General features: G+C 43.3%; 1 protein-coding gene across 1 annotated transcript; it reads left to right on the plus strand.

Annotated features, from left to right (window-relative positions):
- The first annotated feature begins 6,170 nt into the window (after nt 1-6,170).
- Nucleotides 6,171-8,260, plus strand: LOC121987350 (probable protein phosphatase 2C 74). The gene is made up of 5 exons (XM_042541190.1): nt 6,171-6,706; nt 6,826-7,017; nt 7,290-7,460; nt 7,547-7,726; nt 7,830-8,260. Exons 1-5 carry the CDS (start codon nt 6,332-6,334, stop codon nt 7,983-7,985), a joined length of 1,074 nt encoding a protein of 357 aa, XP_042397124.1. The 5' UTR covers nt 6,171-6,331; the 3' UTR covers nt 7,986-8,260.
- The last annotated feature ends 7,642 nt before the right edge of the window (nt 8,261-15,902 follow it).

Consider the following 15,902-nt stretch of genomic DNA (forward strand, 5'->3'; position numbering starts at 1 on the left):
TCTGGTGGAAGCGAATAACGCCGATATGGAAACCTCTATCGATCGGGTATGCGGCGATGAAGAACCCAAATCACAATCGGGAAACCTCCCTCAAGCTCTCTGATCACCGGAAGATGAGCGCCGGCAGCTGGAAGTCGTCGTCGGTGAAGAAGAAGAAGAAACCGAATCTGATTTGAGGAATGGGAACTCGGCGCTGTGAGGAAGAAGAAGAACTGTAGAAGAAATCGCGACCGAGCCCAACTGTAGCTTCTCACGCGAAGCTTTTAAACCTCCTCAGTTTTGATCGGATGGTCCATATCTTTCAGGGCTTGATCAACGGCGGGGACATCTCAGATTTGGATCAAAACCCTTGGATCTTCATATATGGCTGTGATGTGCTTCCTTGTAGCTCGGATGGACCAGATCCTCCACGGATAGCTCAGATTTGCTTGATTGAAGATGAACGGTCCAAATAACTCCAAGATGTGATCGCCTCATTTTGCCCTAAATTTAAGCCCAAATGTGGTCGGATCTGATCGGGTCCATGACCCTTTTGATGCCTACAAAATAATAATCAAGGATTAGTATCGAATACCATGATAATTGGCTAAATTACAATTAAGTCCAAGATCACATGCAATTATGAAATATAATGTATATGTGAGATTAAACTATAAATAAACCATCAAAAGCATGCATTATGAATCAAGATAATATAGCCAAAATCATGGTTATCAAATCCCCCACACTTAGCCTTGGACGTCTCGTTCAAGTAAAGAAAACTAAAAATCATCTCCATAAAAATTTTCCTAGCAATACCTAAAAGTTAGTAAAAAGCCTAGCAATTGGAATTGTGAGAAGATTTGGAAGCTTTTGGGCAAGACTAAGAGAATTTACAATCAGCACCAGTAACCTTCTCTAATGCCCCAAGCTTCCTATAAATAAGAGGAGAGAGTTGATTAAAATATCAACTCAAACCCCGACACCAGTCGACTGGTTCAAGCACCAGTCGACTGGTGTGCCGTTGGACCCAGCCAACAACTCTTTGCAGAAAGCCAATTTCTCGACACACACAGAATCATTCTGTGCATTCTGTGAAATAGGAACAGTCGACTGGTCCCAGTACATTCTCACACACTCATCCTCGAAGTCGTCTTTGAAGTCCTCTTCCTCAGCTTTCGTCCCTCAGATGCACCCGAGCCCGCGGCTCCTCTCTGTGCCATCCTTCACGTTGCCTTGAAGTCCACTTCCCTCGGCTCCACTCCATTGCTCCTCGTCCGGCGGTCCCTCGGATGTTTTCCACACCATCCTTCACCGACTCAAGGATCCAAGCCCTTGGATAAGCTTTCCATACTTGACCGCACCAAGTTCCTCATGTGTTTCTCCAAGTCCTGCACGACTTAAACACATATCAAACACATATAAAAGCATAACTTAAATTCTTTGACACACACATCAAAACCTAGGTCGATTGCACCAACACCTTGGATGTGCCCTTGGCCACCTCTAAGGTGCTCATCAACACCTTCTCGCAAGGCCTACAGGAAGGAGACTTATTTTAATCCCTAGTGAAGAAGCCTCTATGTAGTTTTGACCATCTCTTAGGTCGAGCGGCAAAGTACATCAATGTTGAAAAGGCTCAGTCTACAAGGAAGAGAGAAAGCAATAAGTCGATGCTCGAATGGCTCAGCTTGAGCGCAAAGTTCCCCCACCACCTTTGCGGCATAAGGAGTCATTCACCAATCACTATGAGTCGTTCACCATTCACTATTATACTCTATTCTAGGTGGGCATGAAAATAGCTCAAACTATGGAAGTAACCCCGACACTCGACCTTGAGTCCTGCAAGTCGAATGGTGAAGCGCTAGAGCGATATTGCAACTTCCATCACTCTTATGGGCACTTCACCCATGAGTGTTAGCAGTATGCTAGAGAACTTCATCAAGTGTACGAGGAGTACCTACCTATCCAAAGCTCTGTAGGGATCTCATGCATAAAACAATACATAATGCATCGAAAAAAGGATCTTTCCAGAGATCCTTGTGAATACCATATACTATATTTTCCTATTTTATCAAATAGAATAGTTACCTTTGTTGCTTGAACTAGTATTCCCAATAGCAACTTTGATTCAGATGCAGATCTCAGTGCGATCAGCACGTTCACACATTTACGGTATCCACACGAACACGTTCTCCGTTAGTCTCACAAACTCACTATTTGGAGAAGAAACAATCTTTGTTGTGCTGGCAACTACACAAGGTTATTTTTGGCTAAGAGAAGAAGAGGAAGAAGAAACAAAAAACTAAAATGATGACCATCACTCTAAAGATTATTTCACCAAAAGGTTACATTACCAAAAAGGTTATTTCACCTAAAGGTTACTTTTACAAATGGATTTTGAACTCATCCAATGAATACAAAAGATTTATACCTTTTGGTCTCCCTTTTTCAAGAATACTTGATTAATCTCTATTAATGGACATTAATCTTCTTTAGTGGGTTGGTTGTTAATATATTAGATTAACCATTGACCCAATAAGCCATTAACATAATAAGCCAATGAGTCTAATCCAAATTCATTTGAGTCTAACTCAATGAATCAAATTCGGATTAGACTTAACCCTATAATCTTAGAATCCATCATATTTTAGTTAAACTAAAATCAATCCATCTCTAAATCAACATGTTCTTTGTGTGTGACCCAATATGTTCTCATAACGTTGGCAATGTGTCTAAAACAACATTTTAGATATATAAGCAATGAATAGCATTTAGCAATGCATCATTACTACCTAAGTGATGAGAATATTGAGATCCAACTTAACCTTTCTGTATCTATTATCTTGTATAACTTGATTATTTCATCTTTAATATCTAGATTGATACATGAGGCATAAACTGCGTCATCCCTTTATCAATCATTAGGTTTCTTAATCCCTAAGTAGATACACTCAATCAAATAAGCTCAATATTTCATATTAACTAATTTGAGCATGATCATGTATTCTTTGTCCTACTTAATCAAGGGCCCCACATATATTACTTCCATCATATAGAAGGAATAGATCACATCTACATCACTTATAACCCTCCGCATATGTCACGTCGAAAGTGATAAAACTTGGGTTCTGAGCCGGCGGATTACTCCGGGCGCCCGAATGGTTCCGGGCGCCTGAATGGTTCCGGGCGCCCGGACTACTCCGGACACCCCGAAGGTGAAAGTCAACCTTTTGTTGACTTTTTCTCCGGGCCTCTACCTTCAGCTTCGCTTGCTTCGGTCCAAGTCTTCCACTCCAGCTCTGCTTACTTGGGTGATTTCGGCCATCCGAAATAGGGCTCACCCGAACCCAACTTTTGGCCTTCTCGAGCAAGGTTCGCTCCGGCTTCTTGTCCCTCAAAAACGTCGTGCGCCTCCTTCTTGTCCGGCAATGTACTCTTCCGCAGCACCTCGTCCCTTGGACACACCAAGCCCGTCGGCTCTCTCCCATATCTTCCTTCTTGCTAGCTACGTCTTTTGCTCGATGCCCTGTGCTCCTAAGTTCTTGTACACTTAGACACAAGGTTAAACACAACATGACGCAACCTAACTTGTTTGATCATATCAAAACTACCTTGGGGTACCAATAGTCTTTAATTAAGAAAGTATTCTAGGTCGTTGATTTCATTATAATGGTGGATATTATGCTATGAATTCGCCCTTCTCTAATTCTCTATTTATATGTTTGTAGGACAGTCTAAGTCACTACTAAATCCCACCCAGTGACGGTGTATCGGAGTACTCTCTCTACCAGTAACCAGGTATGCCATCAAGTGAAGAAGTAACTTAGAGAGTCCGTGTTTTCAGTAGAGTACATCCCGTCACAAGGTCTCCCCCGGGTATATGTCTCTAGATTACATAGGTCACATACGTAACATATGATTAGAGATAGTCCATTAGTCTTCTTACAAGCATTTCATCAAACAGGACAAGTACATACAAGCTTCATCAAACTAGGGAATCGATAATTCAATAGAGTTTATAACATCCACACATTATAATTTCTACCTATGTCCTAGAACAGTAAAGATTTACTTTATAACAGATAGAAATGTAATCCAAAGACTCAAAAACATAAAAATTTCTAAATCCTTAAAGAATAGGACTAGAAACTTAACCTTGATGTCGAGAGAAGCCTTTTGATGCAAATCTTGGAATGTCGATGAGGATGGAGTAGCAGAATGGCCTCGGATTATCCAGATGATGACTCTGAATGTAGGGATTTGAGCTAGATGGTCTCCTCCCATCCACCAAGCTCCTCCCTTAGCCGTGCTTTTTGGCTCGGCTCAGGTAGAGGTTGCCCTGTTTTGCCTTCATGGCCGTGCCATTTGGCACGACCTATTCTTCAAAACTGGAAATATGAAGATGTGGTCGTGCTTTAAGGCACAACCAAACCCATTCTAGCTCTGGAATGTGGCACGGGTAAGTTCTCCGACCATGGTTTTTGGCACGGCCAGAGCCATTCATGCTCTGGATCTCTTTCTTGGCCATGCCATTTGACATGACAACCTTCCTTTTTTGTTCCTTAGCCATGCCCAATGGCACGACCAGGTCAAATTTGGTTCCATAATAGTTGTTGTTTGCTCCTTTGCCTTGGGCACTCCATTCCTCGACTTTTCTCTCCACATGTGGTCAAAGCTAGGTCCCAGTCTTTATCAAATAATCTTCCTTTGTGCCTTTAGAATTCTTTTCCACTCCAAACTGTTCCTGAAAATGAAAACAGACTCCGAGCATATCTATGAACGGAAGATAATAATTATGCTGAAATTAATATTATACTGGGTTTAAAAACATATATCATAGACAATGAATGCAAGATGTGCGTTAAAGTATACAAAATAACATATATAATCTACACACATCATTCACTTAAATTGTTTACCAAGATAGGTCAACCTGACGAGTCCAATCTAAATTGATAACTCTATTTATAATATACTTGATTATGTGTATTATAGTGCAGATGGCTATCATTTATAATAACAAGTAACAAAGGAGGAATGAGGAGCAGGTTTAAGAATATTTGTTTTTTTGAACGAATCTTTATAAGCGCTTTTTGATTATATTGATAATCAGTGAAAATTTTTTATGGGATTGGACCGGTCATTTTCAAAATTAATTAGTTCGAACAATTGGATGTCTAATATCAACTAAAGATAATAATAAAGGAGGAAGACTTATGAAAAATTTTATACAATCGGATTGATTATTTTTAAAATTAATCGATTTTTAGCGTTGAATATATGGATTAAAAAAATACAACCCCAGAAGAGAGAAGCATAATCAAATAGGAATATTTTAGAGGTTAGCTTCTCGGTTAAATTATGTTTTAAATTCATTCCAGGATTAGGTAGGTAAATTTGGATATCTAAATTATATAAAAAAAACGGAGGAAATATTTCAATAAAGATTTTAAAGTTTTACGGGAGTAAAACGGTAATCCTAAAGTTGAGAGATCATTTTGGGAAAAAAAGAAATAAGCAAATGACCAGAGGCATATATCCTATATATTTACTTGAGGACCAAAATAAAAATTGTGAAAAAAAAATTTCACGATGGAAAATTTAAATATATTTTTCTCCTACTTACCTGTGGATGGATTTAAGAATCTCTCTGCATTGTGTTCTTCTTCTTTCTTTATTTTTATTTTCCTGGATTGTTTTTCCCATTTTAAATTTCTTTCCTTTCTGAATCCCTCCTTCGAAGTAATCGGTGGTAAATGCCAGCCTAAACCGATGACGGTTTTTGACTCGTGACAAATTGAGTCATTCTGGAAGCATACCGAGCAAGGCACTGAACGGCAAGCCAAGTCCAACAAGAGGACTAGCGACCGCAGAAAAGAAGCAATTAATCCCCGTCCTAACTAGATGCGACCCAGTCGTGTCCTTTGCCATTCTCTCTCTCTCTCTCTCTCTCTCTCTCTCTCTCTGCGGACCGCTTCCCATCCTTAGAGTTGAAGGCATCTCCAAACTTGTGCGGGTGAATAAACTGTCCTCGCGATCCGCACTCCATTCCTTGTCCTGCTGACGGGTCAGAAATTGTAAGCCAGTCATCAACGGTCTATAAATATATATATATATATATATATATATATATATATATATATATAGCTGTGCTCCTCCTTCCGTTCCTTAAAAACTCAATACTCAGGTATGCCCTCAAGAATAGAAAATCTTTGACGTCAGAGCTTAGAATAGACACCACCGTCTGCTAACCAATTCCAATTCGAAATATGATGGAGCCTTAACTGGACGACAACAAGAGATTCATTCATTAACAGGGAGGACGCAACGTACGGAGCGCAAAGCAATAATGGTTGAATATCCCACAGAGTTCCTTTGTTCCATGGCGTGTTTCCTTGCCCGCCTCCTTCACATGCTGCGTAAGTTCCTATCCATGGTGCTGTGCTCCGTCAACTCCAAGCCCTCCGATCGCAGGCGGCACCCCTTCCAGGATCATGAGGTCGTTCTCAAGAAGGCGGCGAGGAGAAGGCCGGCGAGGATTGCGATACCGAAGCCTTTGGCCACCCCCGCAGCAGCATTTGCGGTCGGGCAGGAAGAAGGGGACGCCGTGGAGGAGGTGCAGGCTGAGAGTGGGGATTATTGCGTGGCGAGTAAGCGAGGGCAGAGGCATAAGATGGAAGATGGCTATGTGGTCATATCCAACATCCATGGAGATTCCAAACAGGCAATTAATTCATCACTACTAACATTAATTAATTATTAGATAGATAATCGGTCGATTAATTTGATTTTCTGTTAATCTGTTAGATCATAATTAAATTAAATTAAATTAAATGATTGCAGGCGTTCTTCGGTGTGTTCGACGGACATGGCGGACGCGCAGCTGTAGACTTTGTGTCAGAGAAGCTCGGGAAGAACATTGTTACAGCTCTGGACGAGGTGGAAGATGAAGAAGGAGAAAGAGAAGCAAATGGAAGGGTGGAAATGGCGATCAGAGCAGGGTATTCGACCACGGATAGGGAATTCCTAAATCAGGTCTAGCTCTTAATTATATATTCCTACTTTAATTTGTTTCCGGATGGTCAAAACTTGTCTTAATTAGATATCATATCTCGTAATTGATGAATTTCTTCTACTTCTTTGACCATTCCGCGTGTTCATATCTATATCACTTTAAACTTACAAAAAAAAAAAAAAAGGATTTTATATTTCTTTTTCTTTAATTTAACAATCAATACCGTCAAAAAATGACTTCTTTAACAATCAATATGTGAGCTAATGCGCATGTTTTGTACTTACATTCACAGGGCTTGACCAGTGGAGCTTGTGCAGCCACAGTGCTAGTGAAAGACGGTGAAATGCACGTGGCTAATGTGGGCGATTGCAGGGTGGTAATGAGCCACAGGGGAGTGGCCAACGCCCTCACCGATGACCACCGTGCTGCCAGAGAAGACGAGCGAAATCGCATCCAAAACAACGTCAGTTCTCTCACTTAGCTTGCTCCATATCTCTCCATCTCCAAATTCATGCGATATTCATCCACTTTGCCCTTCAAAATTACTAGGGAGGGTTCGTGACATGCCATAACGGCACCTGGAGAGTGCAGGACACTCTTGCCGTGTCCAGGTCCTTTGGTGATTTGAGCCTCAAGGAGTGGATTATCTCTGAGCCAGAGATTAAGAACATCCACCTGACTCCAGATTGTGAATTTCTAATATTGGCCTCTGATGGGTTGTGGGATAAGGTATGTATATGTACACGAAGAATAAGGAGTTTTAATTCAATTTGTCATTAATTAATTGTCGACTAGCTGCATCTCGCATTGAGTTTATAATCGGTTTTATCAGGTCACAAACCAAGAGGCCGTTGACGTTGTCTCACGGCACGGGAGCCTGTTGGAGTCGTGCAAAGTACTCATAGAATTGTCCTGCAGACGAGGCAACAAGGACGACATTACCGTCATGGTTATACAACTCAAAAGCTTTGTACAGCTTAAGGGCTGATGCAAACATTTGCTGGCCAAGCTGGAGCAGTGAAAAGAGGATGCCAATAGTCAGAATCTCTATCATGATTAGTGTAGTCGTAGCCAATATAGTTAGAATGTATATATAAATATGTATACACTACTTCTGTAATACAAAAAAGAAGAATATACATGCTTGTAAGCCAACATGCTGCACAAAGAGCAATTGTTGTTCAATCAATAGAATAGAGAGAGAGTAGAAAGAAACAGAATGGAAAAAATAGAGTGAAATAATTATCCTAATTAATTTTATTTGTTAAAAGATTGTAAAGGCATATTTTATTGTTTGATTAATAATATTAATTCTTAATTGAGTAGAAGTTTGTTTGTTTATTTTAATATTTAATTTATTTTAGGGATAATAATTTAAGTTGACGGAGTAATCCTGAATAATAGTTGCCTCGATGGAGTTTCATCCTAGCTACGAATTGGATGACATAGTGAGATAAAAAAATTATTTAATGTAATTTCTTCATTGTCTGTGATACAGTGCATGATGATGGGGTTCGATAAAGACGTGGCAGTCAAAAATCAAGGAGACGTGGCAGTCAGAAGTCAAGAGAATGTGGCAGCCAGAAGTCAGGGATACGTGATAGTCAGAAGTCAAGGAGACGTGGCGGTCAACAGATCGGGAACGATGTTAGTAACTTGAGTCTCGGTCGGGTTCCAACAGGCTGGGGTTCCAGACTTGAAACACCTGGGTAAACAGTCAGATGACACTTGACCAGGATTTGATGTGTTGAACCCAATGCTCCCAGTAAGCTAAAGCCCTCGGTCAGCCAACTCCTGGCCAGCGCCAAGACTATTTCTCGACAGTCTCGGCCTCCCAAGGTCTAGACCAGGAGTTACACCCAACTGGTCATCCCGGGTTGGCCTCCTCCTGCTCAGTCGGGACGAAAAGTGCTACAGGACAACGAGATCAAAGAATCATAACCGCTTGTCAGAGAATAACTGTCAAGTGTCAGGGAATATTCCAATGGTCTGCAAACACCTGCGAGTTGAACCTTCCTTTAGGCTACAGGAGGACGCCACGTGTCCTCCATCACCCGACAAAGTCTGACGCCCGAAATTCTCTGACATCAGTCAGGTTCCAGAAGGTACACGCTGTCATATAAAAAGGGAGGTCCTCTCCCTCACGTAGGTACGTTCTCTTGTACATTCGCACTTGTCTGCTACTTTCTTTCCACTTCATATACTGTTCTTCTGGGGAAAAACACCTGACTTGAGTATCGGAGGGTCTGCTCCGGGGACTTTTTCCCTAGTTTTTTGCCTCTAACGCCCGTGGACTCGTCTGAGTGTGCGCAGAGCTCAAGTACTGTCAGTGCCAGCCTCATCGCCCTTCAGCACCACACGGGAGCCCCTTTTGAAAGAAGATACGAGAAGAGTGTCTCAGTCAGCCCTCCATCAGCATCCTCACCAGCTCACCCCGCCTCCATATGACTCAGATTCCAGACGGGATCAATTTGGCACCGTCTGTGGGAACTCTTTTGCCTGTTCTGGAACGTGCTGATGGAGGAGGTGGGATGAATCAACGTGATCATGACGGCAGGGGAGTACGAGCTGTTCAAGGAAGCTAGGAGAAGAGCGGCTTCCGAAAAACAGACCACTGCCTCGCGACCATATAAAATATCTGTTGTTTTCATGGACCCCACTCATGCTTCAGACAGAGGGTCTAAGAGAAAGCAACCCGAGGAATTCCCCTCGACTTTTTACGGGGAACTAATCCCAGACTACTACCCTAAGGGCCCGGAGTGTTATAATAAAAAAGAACAACCACAAGCTTCTATGGCGGAAAGTTCCCCGCCCAAGAATTCAAAGAAGGGGAAGGGTATAGTTCTCTGGGAGGAGCCTCGAGTATAACCTGATGAGCAAGTGCCCTTCTCTTTAAGGGTGCTAGAAGAGAAACTACCCAAGGAATACAAGCCCTCGACCATCGGAGAGTATGATGGCAGTAAGGATCCGGAAGACCATCTCCACAAATTCTGGAACGCAACGTTGTTACATCAGTACAACGACGTTATTAAGTGCCGAGTGTTTCTGAATACTCTTTCTGGCTTGACACAGAAATGATTTGATGGATTACCGAGCGGGACCATCACTTGTTTCCATGATTTTAAAACGGTCTTCCTACGCCACTTCGCCAGCAGCAGGAAGTACCAGAAAATAGACCATTGTCTCTTCGCTCTTAAGCAGGGGTCGGCCGAGCCCTTGCGAAGTTATATCAAGTGCTTCAACCAGATGGCTCAGGACGTTCCATAGGTCACCTCTGAAATACTAATGAGTGACTTCTCTCATGGGCTAATAGATGGGGAGTTCTTCTGAGATCTCAATAGGGATTCCGTCAAGAACTTCGACGAGATGCTCGGGAAAGCGACTAGCTATATCAACGTGGAAGAGGCTCAAACCAGTCGATGTAAAGTGGACAAGGCGCCTACTCCTGCCAACAAGCCAGAGAGAAGGTTGCCTCAATCGCCAACTCAACCTCTTCTGCGTGCTCAGGATGCCCGACCGCCTTTCGATCCCGGTCAGGATCCTCGATCGGCCCCACGTGTGGCAACTGTCCAAGCCCCAAGATCTGGACCATGGGGACCACGTTACTGCACTTACCATTGCTTCCACACTCATGCCACCAGTGATTGCTTCCAGCTCGCCCGAGACTCTCGGCGCGCCACTAAGCTGGGCATACCTCCGCCTGAGATCGTGCCCAGGACTCAACAGAGGATATTAGCCAGCCAACAGGTCGAGGCTGGTGTAGGTCAACCTAGCCGACCTCAGCCCGACCATGCTGGACAAGGGAATCAGCAGCCTGACCGTAACCAGGAGCTTAGGGAAGTTGAGAAAGAAGAGAATTGGGGAAATGCGGCCATTCGCGAGATAGGCATGATCTCAGGAGGACCCACAGATGGAGATTCTGCCCGGGGTCGGAAGTCTCATGAACGGCGCTTGGAGATACATGCTGTCAGGTGCAACCGAGAGCAAGTCGCAAGGCCCGTCATCAGCTTTAGGCCTCAAGACCTGGAAGGACTGGAGCTCCCACATGACGATGCCCTTATAATCAAGGCAGTCATTGCTAATAGTCGCGTGGCTATTTAAAAGTGCATTCGAAAGCATGCATATCGACGCCAGCGAACTCCAACCCGTTGCTACCTTGCTATATGACTTCACGGGCAACGAGGTACGACCCATGGGCCAGATCAACCTGGCAATATCTTTGGGTGGTGAGCCCCTAGTGAGGACGCAGAAGAGCACCTTCATAGTAGTGGATTCGCCGTCCTCATACAACGTCATCTTGGGGAGACCGACATTGCATGAGTTCCGGGTCGCGGTCTCTACCTTTCATCAGAAAATCAAATTCCCTGTGGGGGACCAGGTCGGGGAAGTTACAAGTGAGCAGCTGGTCTTTCGTAGGTGCTACATTGATATGGTGAAGGTGGAGGCTCGCAAGGCTCAACGAACTTAAGACGACAGGATTCACGTCATTCAGGAGGAGCCTTTACCTATAGCAGAGGAGTCCATCCCCTGGGAGGAGGTACAACTTTATCCTGAGCTCCCGAAAAGTGTCACCCACATATCCAGTAACCTACCTATCGAAGTCAAGACGAACCTAGTCCAATGCTTGTCTCGTAATAGGGATGTTTTTGCTTGGTCCCCCGAGGAGCTGCCTGGGATCAAGCCCGAGGTGACTGAACACAGATTGCACCTTCTACCTGACTCCTGACTGGTCAAGTGGAAGAAGAGGAATTTCTCGGCCGAGCAGAATAAGATCATCCGAGCTGAGGTAGATCAGCTCAGGAAAGCAGGGCACATTAGAGAGGTACAATTCTCATCGTGGCTCTCTAATGTGGTCCTCGTAGCTAATCCCAACAACAAGTGAAGAGTTGCATAGACTTTCGAGACCTCAACCGCGCTAGCCCTAAGGATTGCTGTCTGTTGCCAAGGATCGATCAGATGGTGGATTCAACCTCGAGCTACGAAAGGATTTGTATGTTGAATGCTTATCAAGGATACCACCAGATCCCGTTGACGCTAGAAGATCAAGAGAAGATGAGCTTCATCATGGCAGATGGTACCTTTTGTTATACAGTCATTCCTTTTGGATTAAAGAACGTCAGGGCCACCTATCAAAGGATGATAGACAAGATATTCCGGGAGCAGATTGAGCGTAATGTGGAGGTCTATGTAGACGATATACTCATCAAGTCTACTCTGGCTATAAATTTGATCCCCTACATAGAAGAAACTTGCGGCACCCTAAAACAGTATAGGATGAAGTTGAATCCCCGGAAATGCTTGTTTGGAGCTCGAGGAGGAAAGTTCTTGGGATACCTCATCACTGAGTGAGGGATTGAAGCAAATCCGGAGAAGGTCCGAGCCCTGAGAGATATAAAGGTGCCTCAGAATCTGAAGGAGGCTCAGAAGCTAGTGGGTCAAATAATAGCACTGTCTCGGTTCATATCTCAGTCTACGGAAAAAGCCATGTCTTTCTTCAAAGTACTCAGAAGAGCTGTCAAGTTCCAGTGGGACGAGGAATGCGCTCGGGCCTTCGAAGAATTAAAAAAAGCACCTAGAGACTTTACCCTCCTTGTTCAAGCCTACTGCAGGAGAGTCACTTTGGGTTTATCTGTTAGCCACCCCTGATGTCGTGGGGGCAGTGTAGGTAAAGGAGCAGAACGATATACAACGACCAGTGTACTTCTTCAGTCATTTATTAAAAAGGGACGAGTCCCGATACATGACCTTGGAAAAATTAATCTACGGATTGGAGCTCATGGCTCGACGCTTAAGGTCTTATTTCCTAGCACATCCCATCACAATCTTAACCAACAGCACTATGGGTAAAGCCCTCACCAATGTAGAAGTCGCAGGTCACCTCATCAAATGGGCCACAGAGTTAGGAGAGTATGACATACAATATCAACCTCACACTGCGATTAAAGCATAGGCTCTAGCCAATTTTCTGACAGAGGTCCATCAACCAAATTCAGAAGAAACTTGGAAGATTTATGTGGATGGGTCATCTACCCAACAAGGAAGCAGAGTTGTGGTCCTCCTGATCTCCCCTCAGGAAGATATCTTGCCGCTGGCGGTCAAGTTAAATTTCTGAGCTACCAATAATGAGGTCGAGTATGAAGCATTATTGGCGGGGTTGTAGGCAGCTCGACATGTTGGAGCTGCTCGAGTAGTTGTTTACTCAGACTCTCAGCTGGTAGCTCAACAAGTCGCAGGTAACTTCGAAGTCAATAGCGACAAACTACAGGTATATCGTGAGACATATGAGAAGATGAAGAAGTATTTTAAGGAGGTCACCGTAACTAAGATTCCTAGAGCAGATAATCAAAGGGCAGATGAACTAGCTAAAATGGTTAGCTCTCTAACAACTTAGGTGCTGGATAAGTCATTAACTCAAACCTTCTTGATAGCTCAGATAGACCTACAAAACAATATAGAGGAGCAGATCGATTGGAGGACCCCGATGATCATCTATCTTCAACAAGGCAACCTGCCCAATGACCCAAAAAAGGTCAGGTTAATCAGGAAAATAGCTCATATGTATACCCTGATCGGAGACCAACTGTACAAACGAGCATTCTCCCGATCGCTGCTTAAATGTTTAGCAATGGAAGAAACAGAATATGCTTTGCAAGAAGTACATCAGGGATGCTGCGACAATAATGCTGGTGGGAGGACACTAGCCCGGAAAGTATTACTGACCGGCTATTTCTGGCCCACTCTGCAGAAAGATGCTCAAAGATTGGTGAACACTTGCTTATCCTACCAAAAGCATCAAAACCTGACCCACCAGCCGACTAACACATTGAGAACTTCAATAGTCTCATGCCCATTCGATCAATGGGGCATGGATATTATGGAGGCATTCCTGATGGCGCAGGGGCAGAAGAGATTCCTGTTCGTAGCGATAGATTATTTCTCTAAATGCGTGGAAACAGAAGTCCTGACCAGAATTACTGAAGGATCTGTTATTCAATTCTTATGGAAGAGCATCCTCTACCGATTTGAGATACCACACAAATTGGTATCAGACAATGGAAGACAATTCCAGGGGCGCAAAATCCAGACCTGGTGTCAAGGGTTCGGTATAACCCAGGCTTTCACATCCATAGCTTATCCTCAAAACAATGGACAGACCGAGGTTACTAACAGGGAGATAGTGCGGAGGTTGAAGGTTAAGTTGGATCATGTTGGAGGTAATTGGGTAGAAGAGCTGGCCAACATCCTCTGGGCCTACCGCACAACCCCTCAGGAGAGCACAGGGCTTATACCATTTCATCTAGTCTACGGCAGTTAAGTGGTGGTGCCCATCGATGTCAGGGTGCCTTCGGTCAGAAGACTGCTATATGATGAAGGGAATGTCGAGCGGCGACTCTCAGAACTGGATTTGATTAGCGAAACTCGCGATTGCTCGCCTAACAGCATATCGACAAAGGATGCGTTAGAGCTATGATAGAAGGGTTGTTCCCCGGTTCTTTGGAGAAAGGGACTTGGTGTGGAAGAGAATAAAGCTCATAGGGGAGGTAACAAAATTAGCACCTCAGTGGGACGATCCTTATAAGATTGTTAAACGATTAGCATTGGGCGCCTACTATTTCCAAGATGCTCAAGGTAGGAAGCTAGATCGTCCTTAGAGTGCTAACTACCTCCAGTCTTATCCAACCCAAAATGAATATTTTGTAAGACTTTAGATCAAGAAAATGTGATAGGCCGAACCGCCAGGTCAAGATATTAGGGACCGGACACTCATGAAGCTTTTCTAAGTTAAGACAAGATCAGGATAAGACCCTGTGTTTAAGACAAAGTAGCTCTGACCTCGCTTAGTCAAGAGTCAGGACTAAGGAGAAGCCGTGACGTTTCTACTAAATATAGTACAACAAAGTATTCATACGATTCACACATAAATCATTTAAATTCATCAAACACATCGTCAGGCATCTCTTTAAGGATGTCACGATGATCTAGAAAATCTGCAGGAGGAGCGAAAGATAGGTACCCTTGCTCCTTAAGTTGTTGAAGCGCTCCTACTGCACCGTAAGCCACAAATGTGATGAAGCGGTCTCCTACCTAGGTGTCAAACTCTTGAGAATGCAAATATTCTTTTAGGCTGACTCGCTAACGGTCGCTCTCCTCAGCTTTGTAGGTCTCCAAGACGATCACAGATTTCGATAGGATAGATTGAGCCTCAGGCAGCCGACTCTATGCTCAAAGAAAACTCTAAAGTTCTGCAACAAAAGAAGCATCAAGAGCACGTGAAATCTGTTTGTATCTATTGAATGTATGCTTTACTTTCCTATTTGTGATTATCATGCAAACACAGTTAAAATTTCTCGGTCTCTAGAAAGAAAAATACTTGTGAATAGACACCTCTCATATATAGGCATTGGAGGAGAAATTTTCTAGACCGCAAATGCTAGACTAACCACTGGTCCAGTATTTGAATTGGTGGAAAACAAGAACCCCGACTTATTTAAACAGATGAAGATCATTACCTCCCACATATCTGTCTATCTTAGCCCAGGAACAAAGCAGAACAGGCGGTCTAGAAGATCTTATCCCGCATGAGAGGATCTTGTCCCGTATCAGAAGTACTAACTCTGGAAGTTTGAAATCAATTAAACCTCGATATTTTTTTTGTCTTGTCTTTATTTATTTATTATTCTACTGTATGTTGTAATATGATAGAACGAACATGACAAACAAAAAGGACCATCGATATTCACTCCCATCCCACCATCCTAATATAGAAACACGGTAGTTTTTTTTTTTTTTTAATGATTTAGTGAAATATTTGATTCCTTCGTTTCAAAGAAAAAGAATAAAAAACGTCATTGCTTTTCTTTGTTTATTGCAATCCAAAGGTGATCAAATTGTACCAATCAAAAAC

The sequence above is a fragment of the Zingiber officinale genome, chromosome 5B, assembly GCF_018446385.1.
Source record: "Zingiber officinale cultivar Zhangliang chromosome 5B, Zo_v1.1, whole genome shotgun sequence".
In the NCBI taxonomy this organism is placed as follows: Eukaryota; Viridiplantae; Streptophyta; class Magnoliopsida; order Zingiberales; family Zingiberaceae; genus Zingiber; species Zingiber officinale.